General features: G+C 36.0%; 1 protein-coding gene across 2 annotated transcripts; it reads right to left on the bottom strand.

The window, feature by feature from the left end:
* Positions 1-2,876: 2,876 nt before the first annotated feature.
* LOC124434790 lies at positions 2,877-17,581 on the bottom strand. Of its 2 annotated transcripts, none has more exons than XM_046984700.1 (2): positions 17,448-17,581; positions 2,877-5,638 (listed from the first exon to the last, which is right to left on the bottom strand). In XM_046984700.1, the coding sequence occupies exon 2, from the start codon at positions 5,621-5,623 to the stop codon at positions 3,239-3,241; it is 2,385 nt and encodes a 794-aa protein (XP_046840656.1). In that variant the 5' UTR covers positions 5,624-5,638; positions 17,448-17,581; the 3' UTR covers positions 2,877-3,238. The 2 variants fall into 2 exon arrangements, with proteins under 2 accessions (XP_046840656.1, XP_046840655.1); XM_046984699.1 differs by lacking the exon at positions 17,448-17,581 and adding an exon at positions 10,402-10,622.
* Between the last annotated feature and the right edge of the window lie 64 nt (positions 17,582-17,645).

A 17,645-nucleotide genomic window follows, 5' to 3' on the forward strand; every position in this document is an offset into this window, starting at 1 on the left:
ACCATCAGTGTTTGAATATATAGGTTGGAAGCCGGCTTTTAACCCTCAAAGTTGACTATTAGTGTTTGAATATATATGCTACAGGCCGGTTTTTAACCCTAAAAGTTCACCATCAGTTTTTAAATATATAGGCTAGAGGCCGGTTTTAACCCTCAAAGTTGACCATCAGTGTTTGAATATATAGGTTGGAAGCCGGCTTTTAACCCTCAAAGTTGACTATTAGTGTTTGAATATATATGCTACAGACCGGCTTTTAACCCTCAAAGTTGATCCTCACTGTTTCAATATATAGGCTTGAGGCCGACTTTTAACCCTTAAAGTTGACCAACAGTGTTTAAATATATAGGCTGGAGGCCAGCTTTTAACCCTCAAAGTTGAATATCAGTTTTTAAATATATGGGCTAGAGGGTGGATTTTAACCCTTAAAGTTGACCAAAAATTGTTTAAATATATAGGCGTGAGGCCGGCTTTTAACCCTCAAAGTTGACCATCATGTTTGAATATATAGGCTAGAGGCCGGTTTTTAACCCTCAAAGTTGACTATCAGTGTTTTAATATATAAGCTACAGGCCGGCTCTTAACCCTCAAAGTTGACCTTCAGTGTTTAAATATATAGGCTTGAGACCGGCTTTTAACCCTCAAAGTTGACCATCAGTGTTTGAATATATTACCTAAAGGCCCGTTTTTAACCCTTAAAGTTGACTATCAGTGTTTGAATATATAGGCTACAGGCTGGTTTTTAACCCTGAAAGTTGACCTTCAGTGTTTAAATATATAGGCTTGAGGCCGGCTTTTAACCCTCAAAGTTGATCTTCACTGTTTCAATATATAGGTTTGAGGCCGACTTTCAACCCTTAAAGTTGACCTTCAGTGTTTAAATATATAGGCGTGAGGCCTGCTTTTAACCCTCAAAGTTGAGCATTAGTGTTTGAATATAAAGGCTAGAGGCCGGTTTTTAACCCTCAAAGTTAATCTTCAATGTTTATATATATAGCCTTGAGGCAGGCTTTTAACCCTCAAAGTTGACCTTCAGTGTTTAAATATATAGGCTTGAGGCCGGCTTTTAACCCTCAAAGTTGACCATCAGTGTTTGAATATATAGGCTAGAGGCCGGCTTTTAACCCTTCAATTTGACCATCAGTGATTGAATATATAGGCTACAGGCCGGCTTTTAACCCTCAAAGTTGATCTTCACTGTTTCAATATATAGGCTTGAGGCCGACTTTCAACCCTTAAAGTTGACCAACAGTGTTTAAATATATAGGCGTGAGGCCGGCTTTTAACCCTCAAAGTTGACCATCATGTTTGAATACATAGGCTAGAGGCCGGTTTTTAACCCTTAAAGTTGACTATCAGTGTTTTAATATATAAGCTACAGGCCGGCTTTTAACCCTCAAAGTTGACCATCATGTTTGAATATATAGGCTAGAGGCCGGTTTTTAACCCTCAAAGTTGAGCATCAGTGTTTGAATATAAAGGCTAGAGGCCGGTTTTTAACCCTCAAAGTTAATCTTCAATGTTTATATATATAGCCTTGAGGCAGGCTTTTAACTCTTAAAGTTGACCAAAAGTGTTTAAATATATAGGCTAGAGGGCAGCTTTTAACCTTCAAAGTTGAATATCAGTGTTTGAATATATAGGTTGGAAGCCGGCTTTTAACCCTCAAAGTTGACCCTTAGTTTTTGAATATATATGCTACAGGCCGGCTTTTAACCCTCAAAGTTGATCTTCATTGTTTCAATATATAGGCTTGAGGCCGACTTTTAACCCTTAAAGTTGACCAACAGTGTTTAAATGTATAGGCTGGAGGCCAGCTTTTAACCCTCAAAGTTGAATATCAGTGTTTAAATATATGAGCTAGAGGGTGGATTTTAACCCTTAAAGTTGACCAAAAATTGTTTAAATATATAGGCGTGAGGCCGGCTTTTAACCCTCAAAGTTGACCATCATGTTTGAATATATAGGCTAGAGGCCGGTTTTTAACCCTCAAAGTTGAGCATCAGTGTTTGAATATAAAGGCTAGAGGCCGGTTTTTAACCCTCAAAGTTGACTATCAGTGTTTTAATATATAAGCTACAGGCCGGCTCTTAACCCTCAAAGTTGACTATCAGTGTTTTAATATATAAGCTGCAGGCCGGCTCTTAACCCTCAAAGTTGACCTTCAGTGTTTAAATATATAGGCTTGAGACCGGCTTTTAACCCTCAAAGTTGACCATCAGTGTTTGAATATATTACCTAAAGGCCCGTTTTTAACCCTTAAAGTTGACTATCAGTGTTTGAATATATAGGCTACAGGCTGGTTTTTAACCCTGAAAGTTGACCTTCAGTGTTTAAATATATAGGCTTGAGGCCGGCTTTTAACCCTCAAAGTTGACCATCAGTGTTTGAATATATAGGCTAGAGGCCGGCTTTTAACCCTTCAATTTGACCATCAGTGATTGAATATATTACCTAAAGGCCCGTTTTTAACCCTCAAAGTTGACTATCAGTGTTTGAATATATATGCTACAGGACGGTTTTTAACCCTCAAAGTTCACCATCAGTTTTTAAATATATAGGCTAGAGGCCGGTTTTTAACCCTCAAAGTTGACGATCAGTGTTTGAATATATAGGCTGGAGGCTGGCTTTTAACCCTCAAAATTGACCATTAGTGTTTGAATATATAGGCTAGAGGCCTTTTTTTAAATTTAAGGATCAGAATTAAGGTGGGAAATATTGTTATGTTTATATTATGCTGTAGCAAAGCCAACTTTACAAAGTAAATGTTTCACTTCCACTTACTACCTGCTAATGCCATGGCGACATTTAGATTGATGACAGCCAACTTGAAACAAGTATTTTGTCACCTTTTCTTGGTTTACAGTTATCAATAAATATCAGTTTTTATGTAAGTTTATTTGGTGACTTCTACATTCAGTACATGATTAATTATTTCTACGAACCTTTCAGGTAAAGCAAAATAAAAATTATTAGGATTGCAATACATAAATGATCTTACGCAGGTATTCTTGAATGAAAGAAAATCCGCTATACAAATAGGTAAATGTGCTTTCATTCTTCAGTTTCTCTTGCTGAGTTTTTACAACAATAGATCTTCTATCCTAAATTGTACTGGCTTTCCTTAAAATGCACGCAATCGCGAATTTCAAGCGTTAGCAACTGATTATATGCCTGGCTTACTTTTATTTCATTTTGATAAAGAACAGTCAAATTAACGTAAGGTCTGGTATTTTTAAACTTAATTTTCACTCTTTCCATTGTTCTTAGAAGAGGGATTATCTGGAAGAGGCTTCCACCTTATTTCTATGTTCTCTTCTATATTCTTGGCCATATTTTCTATCTCGCTTTCTATTTTTATCCTTTTCGTTTCGTATTCCTTGGCCTCCTGCTCGTCATCTTTCATATACAAATTGTAGAGCAGCTTATAAATGTCTATCAGCCACCAATGGTCTTCTGAAAACAAATATTTGGTGATATCGGAAGCTTGTAACAGTTTTTTCTTTGCTTCTTTAAATTTTCCCGCCTTGAAAAGGCAGAGACCAAGAACTGACAAGCTCCTAGCAATTCCAGGATTGTAGTAATAAGGGACAGAATTTTTTATCTTTTCCAGAGCCTGTTGGGCGTAAGCCAAAGCACGGTCGTATTCTGGTTCATGTTTTAAGGACAGGTATGCTGCCAAATTTCTCAGTGCTAAGGAAATGCCTATCTCGTCATTAAGTTGATCGTACTTTTCTTTAGCTCTCTCCAGAGAGTCCTTAGCCTTATCGAAGTCACCTTTCTTCAACAAGCAAAACCCAACGTTGTAAAGAGATTCAGCCACTAGGGAATCCTTATTCGGTGTATTTAACTTCTCTCTTATTTTTTGGGCTTTGCGAACAAACTCAAGCCCTTTTTCTTTCATTCCAAGACTTACGAAACATAATCCAATGTTATTTTGAATTTCTGCTTTTTCAGGGTTGTCGTCGTCTGGGGTGTATGTAGCTGCCTCCGTATAAAGATTGACAGCTTTCACAAATTTACCTTGTTGCTGTTTGCACCATGCTTCCTTGGTAAAGACACGTGCAAATTTCTCATCATTGATATCTTCTTTCTTTTTATACTTTAATCGAAATTCTTCCAAGTATTCTTCCGCATCAGCATATCGAAACGTTGCTAGGTAACAGTCTGCTATCTCGATCAAAGTATCGACCAGTATATCATCAATCTTCTTGTCACCTTGATGGCCAACTAGGATGTTAACGTTGGATTTAAATGATTTCATTGCCAATTGAAATCTCCCCTGTTTTTTCATGCATTTTGCAATTTTATATGAGACTTCGAAATAAGTGAAATCAATTCCGACTTTCTTTTGCAGACGTTTGCTTGTTTCGTACGAAACGATTGCTGATTCATATTCTTTCCTGCTTTCGTAGGCAAGTCCTGCAACTTTAGCAAGTCGTGCTGCTGTGGTCAACGTGGTTTTCTGCTCATTTTTCACTTTTTTAACAGATGTAAAGACAACAACCATTGCAGTGGCAACAACGTCGACGAGAAACATGTCATCCTCAGCCTTTTCTTTTTTCATGTAATCTAACATCTTTTGGACATCAATTTCATCAAGCTTGAATTTTTTTAAACTTTCACCACGTGGCGATAACCTTTGAAACAAAGTTTTGTTCCATCTATGTTGCTTCACAACGTCGTTGTACACTGCGTTTCCATCGGTTGATTCTTTGACAAAATAATTTACCCAACTTTCAAAACCTGTATTAGAATCAATTGCTGATTCTAAATGCAATGGAGGTGCAATTGATAAAACCGAAACTATTTTTACGTCTTTACCATCTTTTCCAAAATGTTTTTGTGCTCTGGGAATTGCTTGTTTCAAAGGACAATTTCCACCAACGCCTCCATCTACAAATTTATCGTTGCCAATGTCTACTGGAGTATTAAAGTATATTGGAGCATTTGAGGAGGCGAGCAAGACTTCGTAAGCTTTGTAATTGTTGTAGTCTTCGCTTGCTGTATCAAATAGTACGAGATCTCCTTTTTCGCCGAGTTTTCTTGCAACAGCTCCAGCAACGTTCTTCAAAGGACCCACTCCGCCTAGATCACTTAAGATGCAATCACCAAACTGATCCTCCAGGGCTTTCTCTACGTTACCTTGTGAATATGTCAGAAGTGGGATTTTGGACAGCAAAGGTATGTAAGAATAAAACCAGTGGGACCAGGTCTTCCTAAAAATTTCTCTAGTCTTTGTGAGATACATCTGAATGCATTCTTCCACAGTCATCCGTTCTCTTTTACGATGGTTGTTGCCAACTTTATTTCCGCCAACTAAACCAAACGCGATCAGAGCTCCTGTACTGGTACCAACTATCATCTCGTACACTTCAGCTGGATGAATGGGATCCTTAACGTCTCTCAAATCGTTGATCAAACGTTCTCGAACTGCGCGATCTTCCAGGAAATTTTCTTCCTTTTCATCATTTTCTTCCTTTACAAGATATTTCACAGTCTCAGGTGTTTTCAAAACAATCGTTGCCAAACGTAAAACGTCGTCGAGAATCTTCAATTCCATTACACCTCGACTTCCTCCGCCATCAAAAGACAATATGTCAATCCTCTTTTTTGTTAAATCCATTTCGACATTTAAACCCTGCATTTGAAAGTAATAATAGCACGTATTAAATCTCATTTTTTTGTGAGTTCACTTTGCTCTTCCTTTATATTAGAGAGCTTAAACTAGAGATGTTTTGAAATCTGTAACGTCAAGCGGAAGTAAATTTAACGATTTTGATGACGTAGCCGTCTATGAGGCGAAGTCAAAGGCGGACAATTGGTTGTTTTGGCGCTCTTGTTTTTTAACAGAAACGTGACAGGCAAACGTAATTCTTTTGTTTTATTCTATAAAAATGTGTTATGTTGACATATAATTAAAACAAAATGCCAAACTCAATTGAAGGCAAAAGAAAACTTAGCTTACATATTGAGTCAGCTTAACGAAAACCTTTACATCAAAACCCGCGTCATAGATCTAGTTCCCAAACGTAACTCATGACGTTCGTCTTAACAAAAATGTTGATAGCTTAAGTTCATTATTGTGTTATTAGAGTCGTTACATGTGCAAGAAGCTATCAAAGAGATGGTCTCTTGATTGATGATCATTCACGATGAAAAAATTGCACATATGTATTGTTTGACTTTGAGTAAAACGATTGTCTTAGAATTGCATCATTTTAAGGCTGAAATTTTTTAAAGCTTTTGTTTTACACAAGATGCAAACCTATTTATGGGTTACATTCTGTTATTAATGACGTTTCTTCGGCGAAGACCGGGTGGGGGTCAAGGGCGGATTATCCACTAAGCTAAGTAGTCTTAAGCCTACGGGCGCGTGTTTTCGAGAGGCCCGTTGTATTTAGACGTAATTAGGATTTGAACATTTTTGCTATTCTGGGGTAGCTAAATGTGCTTAAGTTAGATCATGTCTGCTGTTGAACACCTTACGAGCAATCGAATGCAGAGGAAAAATGGCTTTCGTACTATCTACACTTCGAATGCGCAATATTCAGAACTCATGAAGTATTGGCTTTTTTCCCCAAGCAAAAAAAAACTAAACATAGTGGGAGGAATAATTATTGCTTAAAGGCCCACAAATTGGTCTTACCCTACAGGCCCCGTAAATAGTAATACCCCACTGGTTGGGGTATTAAAGAGAGCTTGTCAATTTGGTCACGGGTAAAAAGTCGCGAAAAGGTTCAAAAAAGTAGGTAGTGATAAGTTTACAGAAACTCCTAATTTTATATATGCCCACTTTAACGGATTCTTGGAGCCAACAACGCGACTCCAGGGCGCCATACGTAAAAGAAATATTTACAGGTTATATGGTCTCATTTTACTCTCATTTTTTGCTAAAATAATTCATTATTTAGGAACAATTTATTTCTACGCCTAAATAAACCATTAATGATTTACAAATAAGCAGTTCATTTTTTAACATATAATATATATGTTATTTAACAAATAATATATTATATGTTAAACAATGAACTGCTTATTTCTAAATCATTGAGGGTTTATTTAGGCGTAGAACTAAAATGTAGAAATAAATTGAAAATAGCGATAAAATGAGACGAAATAACCTGTAAATATATTTTTTATATTTTTTTATGTCGCTCCATACGCAACATTATAACATGCATGCTGCTAAATTTAATGATTTTGCGTAATGTGAGTTTGTTTTGCCTGTCGATTGGGATATTCATTAGTAATAAAATAAGGACTTTTTTGTAGTGACAAATCCAAAAATTGTCTTAAAAATCGCAAATGCCATTGTAAATGGTTAAAAATAAAAACTTAATATTTCTTGCAACGAGCAACTAGCTAGTCTGTTGCCATGCTGTCCGCATAATTTCTCGCCATGATTAGTTTGTAAGAAGACAATATTAAAGTTTTCATATCCTGGAAATTGTAAACACGTATAGTCTACATCGTAAGAGATGGATAGATGATAATTACAACTTAACCTTACACAACCACGATTAGAAAGTTACCTGTCTATTCTCCCATTATGTCATATTGTAAATGAATTTTCTATAGATAAGAAACTACACAGCTCAAACAAGGGTTCCTACCAAATTCAGTATTATTATATAGAGACACTAAGATCACCCATTCAGCTTTAAGACAATTTTATGTATCGTTTCACTGGTAGCAATGTTTCATCGAAAAATGTAAAGTGAGCCGAGATTCTTTCATCTCTTCTGTTCGTTACCAAAATGTAACGTATGCACATATACAAACGTTTATAAAATATTGGAGGCAGACTGAAAAAAATAATGATACACATTTGATACATTTGATAAAAATAATGATACAATCCACAAAATTTCCTAGTGTGCGCGGAAGTTTTGAACAACATTTGTCATTCGTGTTTGATATTTGACGTTTGATATTTGACTCATCTGTCACGAATGACAAATGTTGTTCAAAACTTCCGCGCACACTAGGAAATTTTGTCGATCGCACTTGTCACGAATAACAAGTACGCGCGGCAAGTTCACCATTGTGCGGCGGGCTTTAGTCTCGCTATAGTATAGTAGCTACAAAGACCTTTTGCATTACCCAAATTTTGTGGCAATTATAACGTGCTAAACTCAAGCTCTTTCACAAATTATGGAAATTATGTGGAGAAGAAACATGGAACCTTCTTAAATTTGGTCTCATTGAGCATCTGCAATGAAATACGTATTATGAATTTAAGACTTTTTCTTCGTAAACCCATGCATCTTTCTTATAAACCTCTTATCGCAGGCACGATGCCTAAAAGTATAGCTTTGTGGCAACTAAGAGAAATGGGCAAAATACCAACAAGTTTAAGTCACACGCCCGTCTTTTAAAAGCTCGCTTAGTCTCATTACGTGGTGCTTCAACATCAGGACTTCATAATTATTTGAAAACAATATTTTCACTTCAATGATAGCTAAGCTTGATTAGAAATATGTTAGCAAAAACATTGTCATTGAAGGCATTGATTGAAAAATAACTTTGCCACTGATTAAAGAGAGCGAAATTATAAGTTGCACTCTGTGTGTGTGAGTATGTTTTAGGTTATAGGATACGAGCACGTAGTAATGAATTTTTCGCATGTAATATATAAAAAGGAATTAACTGTTAACTTATCCCATCTTATGTTTGGAAGTTCCTTCAACACGAACAGTTCAACTGTTGATTTCCCCCTCTATTATTGACAACCTTGCGTCGGCATAACAGTGCCAAATATTTTTGCATAATCAAGTGCACATCCGCTAAGTACAAAAATAGCATGGCATATTAATTGCATGACATGATGTTATTGCTCGGTAAAAATTTGACATAAACCAACATTGGTAAAAACGAAATAGGCAACTACTACCACAGTCCATTGCAATCATCTTACTACTACTTTTCGAAACTTACGTTCCTTGGTGTCGTTAAAATGGCGGTGAAGGAAGTTTCCTTTCCCCAACGCCTACATTTTAATTGGGGTAATTATGTGCAACAAGAACTTTGAACACAGACTTGATGTCATTTAACATTTAGCTTGAAAGAAAAAAGAATTAAAATTCTTCCTACAAGAACGCAAGTTTGTTCATATTATCATAAAATGTAAATTGTGCATCAAATGTACATAATTTGAATGAAAATACAAAATATCCTAACATGTAAACTCCGAAGATTTATGTGCGGGCTACTAAGACTACACTGACGAACTACTTATTTCTGGCATGATGTCATAAACTTGTACAACTAGCTATGCATTCGACTTGCAATTCAGCCATGTTTTTGGTCTGATACAAAATAATATTTTATCAGAGAAACTACACAGCTCAAATAAGGGTTCCTACCACATTCAGTATTATTATATAGCGACACTAAGATCACCCATTCAGCTTTAAGACCATTTTACGTATCCTTTCACTGGTAGCAATGTTTCATCGAAAAATGTAGAGTGAGCCGAGATTCTTTATCTCTTCTGTTCGTTACCGAAATGCTTTGCTAACTATGCACACATACAAACGTCTATGAATCATTGGAGGCAGAATGAAACAAATTATGATACACATTTGAGTAGAAAGTTGATAGTACAGTACAAGACTATAGCACTTAAGAAGTATTGGACTACTTCCGGGATGATAACTCGCAGACACTCGCAGCGAGCTTACCATGACTTGCAGCAGCATAGTTAAATTAATTGAACAAAATTTTTTGATCGCGCGAACAGACTCGCAAGCTCGCAGCGAGAGCATTTTGTGATGAGTGGAAAAGAGACCTTGCACTTGGTATGTCGCGAAAGCCTAGTTGTAAGATCTGCTAAAATAAACGTTTCTACGTCTTGTAACGACTAAATACTGGAAAAGGATATAAGCGTGATATACTACACAACTTTTGTTAATCTTGCTTTCTTTTCTGAACATATCCTTATCAGGTCCGCACTTGGTGAAGAATTATTGCACATGTTTCACAGACATACCGATGCAACAGCATGATTTATTACAACATGATTATTGGTTGACTGTGTTTTAACAAATCTTCCTTGGTCATTTTCCTACATCAAATATATATTGCTTATGCCTAAATGCGAAATACGTTTTTCTTGTTCACTCTTTTCAGGGGTAATGAGAAAATGTACTATTTTCTGAAAAGCGGCCAATTTTGCTCGCTAAATCGTAGCAGGAATTGACCGATACCGCCATTTTTTGCATGGGAATCAGCTGCCATCTACAGCCGTGATTGAGAATTCAATGATCAATTCCATCTATATTATACAGATTTTTGATGTGGATAGAACTCGGTATGATGAATAATATTGACCGACTACCTTTCCACTACATACACGTTTGTTAATAATGCTAAAAACTCGTTGGTGGAAGCATAACGCACCTTATTAGTATTCTTGATTGTTCAGGCAAGACTTGTGAATTTTGAAGTCTTTCTTCGGTGGCATTTGTGTTTGCTGTGTTTAGAATTTTCTTCAACACAAGCAGTTCAACTGTTGATTTCCCCCTTATTAATGACAATCCCTTATGGGCGGAAGTTTTGAACAACATTTGCCATTCGTGACAGATGAGTCAAATATCAAACGCGTCAAATATCAAACAGCAAATATCAAACACGAATGACAAATGTTGTTCAAAACTTCCGCGCACACTTGGAAATATTGTCGATCGCACTTGTCACGAATAACAAGTACGCGCGGCAAGTTCACCATTGTGCGGCGGGCTTTAGTCTCGCTACAGTATAGTAGCTACAAAGACCTTTTGCATAACCCAAATTTTGTGGGAATTATAACTTGCTAAACTCAAGTTCTTTCACAAATTATGGAAATTATGTGGAGAAGACACATGGAACCTTCTTAAATTTGGTCTCATTCAGCATCTGCAATGAAATACGTATTATGAATTTAAGACTTTTTCATCATAAACGCATGCATCTTTCTTATAAACCTCTTATCGCAGGCACGATGCCTAAAAGTATAGCTTTGTGACAACTAAGAGAAATGGGCAAAATACCAACAAGTTTAAGTCACACGCCCGTCTTTTCAAAGCTCGCTTAGTCTCATTACGTGGTGCTTCAACATCATGACTTCATAATTATTTGAAAACAGTATTTTCACTTCAATGATTGCTAAGCTTGATTAGAAATATGTTAGCAAAAACATTGTCATTGAAGGCATTGATTGAGAAGTAACTTTCCTTTGAGTAAAGAGAACGCAAATTATATGTTGCACTCAGTGTGTGTGTGAGTATGTTTAGGTTATAGGCTACGAGCACGTAGTAATGATTTTTTCTCATGTAATATATAAAAATGAATTAACTGTTAACTTATCACAACTTATGTTTGGAAGTTCCTTCAACACGAGCAGTTAAACTGTTGATTTCCCCCTCTATTATTGACAACCCTTGCGTCGGCATAACAGTGCCAAATATTTTTGCATAATCAAGTGCACATCCGCTAAGTACAAAAATAGCATGGCATATTAATTGCATGACATGATGTTATTGCTCAGTTAAAATTCGACATAAACCAACATTGGTAGAAACGAAATAGGCAACTACTTCAACAGTCCACTGCAATCATCTTACTACTACTTTTCGAAACTTACGTTTCTTGGTGTCGATAAAAAAGCGGTTAAGGAAGTTTTCATTCACCAACGCCTACATTTTAATTGGGGTAATTATGTGCAACAAGAACTTTGAACACAGACTTGATGTCATTTAACATTTAGCTTGAAAGAAACAAGAATTAAAATTCTTCCTAGAAAAACGCAAGTTTGTTCATATTATCATAAAATGTAAATTGTGCATCAAATGTACATAATTTGAATGAAAATACAAAATATCTTAACATATAAACTCCAAAGATTTGTGTGCCGGCTACTAAGACTACACTGACGAACTATTTATTTCTGGCATGATGTCATAAACTTGTACAAGTAGCTATGTATTCTTGACTTGCAATTCAGCCATGTTTTTGGTCTGATACAAAATAATATTTTATGAGAGAAACTACACAGCTCAAATAAGGGTTCCTATCAAATTCAGTATTATTATATAGCGACACTAAGGTCACCCATTCAACTTTAAGACCATTTTATGTATTGTTTCACTGGTAGCAATGTTTCATCAAAAAATGTAGAGTGAGCCGAGATTCTTTCATCTCTTCTGTTTGTTACCGAAATGCTTCGCTAACTATGCACACATACAAACGTCTATAAAATGATGGTGGCAGACTGAAACAAATAATGATACACATTTGAGTAGAAGGTTGAAAGTACAGTACAAGAATATAGCACCGAAGAAGTATTTAAATGCTTCAGGGATAATAGTGACTCTATCCACACATATTTCAGCACTTATTCCTTCAGTAAAGACCCTATTTTTCAAACTCGCTTTCCTTACTCTTGCTACAGTATAGTAGCTACAAAGTCCTTTTGCAACACCCAAAATTTGCAGCAATTATAACGTGCTAAACTCAAGTTTTTTTCACAAATTATGGAAATTTTGTGGAGAAGAAACATGGAACCTTCTTAAATTTGGTCCCATTGAGCATCTGCAATGAAATACGTATTATGAATTTAAGACTTTTTCTTCATAAACGCATGCATCTTTCTTATAAACCCCTTATCGCAGACACGATGCCTAAAAGTATAGGTTTGTGAGAACTAAGAGAAATGGGCAAAATTCCAACAAGTTTAAGTCACACGCCCGTCTTTTAAAAACTCGCTTACTCTCCCTACGTGGTGCTTCAACATCATGACTTTATAATTATTCGAAAACAGTATTTTCACTTCAATGATTGCTAAGCTTGATTAGAAATATGTTAGCCAAAACATTGTCATTGAAGGCATTGATTGAGAAATAACTTTGCCATTGATTAAAGAGAGCGCGAATTATATGTTGCACTCAGTGTATGTGTGTATGTTTAGTTTATAGGATACGGGCACGGAGTAATGATTTTTTCTCATGTGATATATAAAAATGAATTGACTGTTAACTTATCCCAACTTATGTTTGGAAGTTCCTTCAACACGAGCAGTTGAAGTGTTGATTTCCCCTTTTATTAATGACAACCTTGCGTAGGCATAACAGTGCCAAATATTTTTGCATAATCAAGTGCACATCCGCTAAGTACAAAAATAGCATGGCATATTAATTGCATGACATGATGTTAATGCTCGGTTAAAATTCGACATAAACCAACATTGGTAAAAACGAAATAGGCAACTACTACCACAGTCCACTGCAATCATCTTACTATTACCTTTCGAAACTTACGTTCCTTGGTGTCGTTAAAATGGCGGTGAAGGAAGTTTTCATTCACCAACGCCTACATTTTAATTGGGGTAATTATGTACAACAAGAACTTTGAACATAGACTTGATGTCATTTAACATTTAGCTTGAAAGAAAAAAGAATTAAAATTCTTCCTACAAGAACGCAAGTTTGTTCATATTATCATAAAATGTAAATTGTGCATCAAATGTACATAATTTGAATGAAAACAAAAAATATCCTAACATGTAAACTCAGAATATTTGTGTACGGGCTACTAAGACTACACTGACGAACTACTTATTTCTGGCATGATGTCATAAACTTGTACAAGTCGCTATGCATTCTTGAGTTGCAATTCAGCCATGTTTTTGGTCTGATACAAAATAATATTTTATCAGAGAAACTACACAGCTCAAATAAGGGTTCCTATCAAATTTAGTATTATTATATAGCGAGACTAAGATCACCCATTCAGCTTTAAGACCATTTTATGTATCGTTTCACTGGTAGGAATGTTTCATCGAAAAATGTAGAGTGAGCCGAGATTCTTTCATCTCTTCTGTTCGTTACCGAAATGCTTCGCTAACTATGCACACATACAAACGTCTATAAAACATTGGTGGCAGACTGAAACAAATAATGATACACATTTGAGTAGAAAGTTGATAGTACAGTACAAGACTATAGCACTGAAGAAGTATTGGACTACTTCAGGGATGATAACTCGCAGACACTCGCAGCGAGCTTACCATGACTTGCAGCAGCATAGTTAAATTAATTGAACAAAATTTTTTGATCGCGCCAACAGACTCGCAAGCTCGCAGCGAGAGCATTTTGTGATAAGTAGAAAAGAGCCCTTACACTTGGTATGTCGCGAAAGCCTAGTTGTAAGATCTGCTAAAATAAACGTTTCTACGTCTTATAACGACTAAATACTGGAAAAGCATATAAGCGTGATATACTACACAACTTTTGTTAATCTTGCTTTCTTTTCTGAACAAATCCTTATCAGGTCCGCACTTGGTGAAGAATTATTGGACATATTTCACAGACATACCGATGCAACAGTATGATTTATTACAACATGATTATTGGTTGACCGTGTTTTAACAAATCTTCCTTGGTCATTTTCCTACATCAAATATATATTGCTTATGCCTAAATGCGAAATGCGTTTTTCCTGTTCACTCTTTTCAGGGGGAATGAGAAAATGTACAATTTTCTGAAAAGTGGCCAATTTTGCTCGATAAATCGTAGCAGGAACTGACCGATATCGCCATTTTTTGCATGGGAATCAGCTGTCATCTACAGCCGTGATCGAGAATTCAATGATCAATTCCATCTATATTATACAGATTTTTGATGTGGATAGAACTCGGTATGATGAAAAATATTGACCGATTACCTTTCCACTACATACACGTTTGTTAATAATGCTAAAAACTCGTTGGTGGAAGCATAACGCACCTTATTAGTATTCTTGATTGTTCAGGCAAGACTTGTGAATTTTGAAGTCTTTCTTCGGTGGCGTTTGTGTTTGTTGTGTTTAGAATTTTCTTCAACACAAGCAGTTCAACTGTTGATTTCCCCCTTATTAATGACAATCCCTTGTGGGCGGAAGTTTTGAACAACATTTGTCATTCGTGACAGATGAGTCAAATATCAAACGCGTCAAATATCAAACGTCAAATATCAAACACGAATGACAAATGTTGTTCAAAACTTCCGCGCACACTAGGAAATTTTGTCGATCGCACTTGTCACGAATAACAAGTACGCGCGGCAAGTTCACCATTGTGCAGCGGGCTTTAGTCTCGCTATAGTATAGTAGCTACAAAGACCTTTTGCATAACCCAAATTTTGTGGCAATTATAACGTGCTAAACTCAAGTTCTTTCACAAATTATGGAAATTATGTGGAGAAGAAACATGGAACCTTCTTAAATTTGGTCTCATTCAGCATCTGCAATGAAATACGTATTATGAATTTAAGACTTTTTCTTCATAAACGCATGCATCTTTCTTATAAACCTCTTATCGCAGGCACGATGCCTAAAAGTATAGCTTTGTGACAACTAAGAGAAATGGGCAAAATACCAACAAGTTTAAGTCACACGCCCGTCTTTTAAAAGCTCGCTTAGTCTCATTACGTGGTGCTTCAATATTATGACTTCATAATTATTTGAAAACAGTATTTTCACTTCAATGATTGCTAAGCTTGATTAGAAATATGTTAGAAAAAACATTGTCATTGAAGGCATTGATTGAGAAATAACTTTGCCATTGAGTAAAGAGAGCGCAAATTATATGTTACACTCTGTGTGTGTGAGTATGTTTTAGGTTATAGGCTACGAGCACGTAGTAATGATTTTTTCTCATGTAATATATAAAAAGCAATTAACTGTTAACTTATCCCATCTTATGTTTGGAAGTTCCTTCAACACGAACAGTTCAACTGTTGATTTCCCCCTCTATTATTGACAACCCTTGCGTCGGCATAACAGTGCCAAATATTTTTGCATAATCAAGTGCACATCCGCTAAGTACAAAAATAGCATGGCATATTAATTGCATGACATGATGTTATTGCTCAGTTAAAATTCGACATAAACCAACATTGGTAGAAACGAAATAGGCAACTACTTCAACAGTCCACTGCAATCATCTTACTACTTTTCGAAACTTACGTTTCTTGGTGTCGATAAAAGCGGTTAAGGAAGTTTTCATTCACCAACGCCTACATTTTAATTGGGGTAATTATGTGCAACAAGAACTTTGAACACAGACTTGATGTCATTTAACATTTAGCTTGAAAGAAACAAGAATTAAAATTCTTCCTAGAAAAACGCAAGTTTGTTCATATTATCATAAAATGTAAATTGTGCATCAAATGTACATAATTTGAATGAAAACAAAAAATATCCTAACATGTAAATTCCGAAGATTTGTGTGCCGGCTACTAAGACTACACTGACGAACTACTTATTTCTGGCATGATGTCATAAACTTGTACAAGTCGCTATGCATTCTTGAGTTGCAATTCAGCCATGTTTTTGGTCTGATACAAAATAATATTTTATCAGAGAAACTACACAGCTCAAATAAGGGTTCCTATCAAATTTAGTATTATTATATAACGAGACTAAGATCACCCATTCAGCTTTAAGACCATTTTATGTATCGTTTCACTGGTAGGAATGTTTCATCGAAAAATGTAGAGTGAGCCGAGATTCTTTCATCTCTTCTATTCGTTACCGAAATGCTTTGCTAACTATGCACACATACAAACGTCTATGAATCATTGGAGGCAGAATGAAACAAATTATGATACACATTTGAGTAGAAAGTTGATAGTACAGTACAAGACTATAGCACTGAAGAAGTATTGGACTACTTCAGGGATGATAACTCGCAGACACTCGCAGCGAGCTTACCATGACTTGCAGCATGGTTAAATTAATTGAACAAAATTTTTTGATCGAGCGAACAGACTCGCAAGCTCGCAGCGAGAGCATTTTGTGATGAGTGGAAAAGAGCCCTTACACTTGGTATGTCGCGAAAGCCTAGTTGTAAGATCTGCTAAAATAAACGTTTCTACGTCTTATAACGACTAAATACTGGAAAAGTATATAAGCGTGATATACTACACAACTTTTGTTAATCTTGCTTTCTATTCTGAACATATCCTTATCAGGTCCGCACTTGGTGAAAAATTATTAATTGCACATATTTCACAGACATACCGATGCAACAGCATGATTTATTACAGCATGATTATTGGTTGACTGTGTTTTAACAAATCTTCCTTGGTCATTTTCCTACATCAAATATATATTGCTTATGCCTAAATGCGAAACGCGTTTTTCTTGTTCACTCTTTTCAGGGGGAATGAGAAAATGTACTATTTTCTGAAAAGCGGCCAATTTTGCTCGCTAAATCGTAGCAGGAATTGACCGATACCGCCATTTTTTGCATGGGAATCAGCTGACATCTACAGCCGTGATTGAGAATTCAATGATCAATTCCATCTATATTATACAGATTTTTGATGTGGATAGAACTCGGTATGATGAAAAATATTGACCGATTACCTTTCCACCACATACACGTTTGTTAATAATGCTAAAAACTCGTTGGTGGAAGCATAACGCACCTTATTAGTATTCTTTATTGTTCAGGCAAGACTTGTGAATTTTGACGTCTTTCTTTGGTGACGTTTGTGTTTAGAATTTTCTTCAACACGAGCAGTTCAACTGTATATTTCCCCGTTATTAATGACAATCCCTTGCGTTGGCATAAAAGGGCCAAAATATTTGCATAATCAAGTGGCACATCCGCTAAGTATATAAAT

The sequence above is a fragment of the Xenia sp. Carnegie-2017 genome, unplaced genomic scaffold (assembly GCF_021976095.1).
Source record: "Xenia sp. Carnegie-2017 unplaced genomic scaffold, XeniaSp_v1 HiC_scaffold_14, whole genome shotgun sequence".
NCBI classification, from domain to species: domain Eukaryota; kingdom Metazoa; phylum Cnidaria; class Anthozoa; order Malacalcyonacea; family Xeniidae; genus Xenia; species Xenia sp. Carnegie-2017.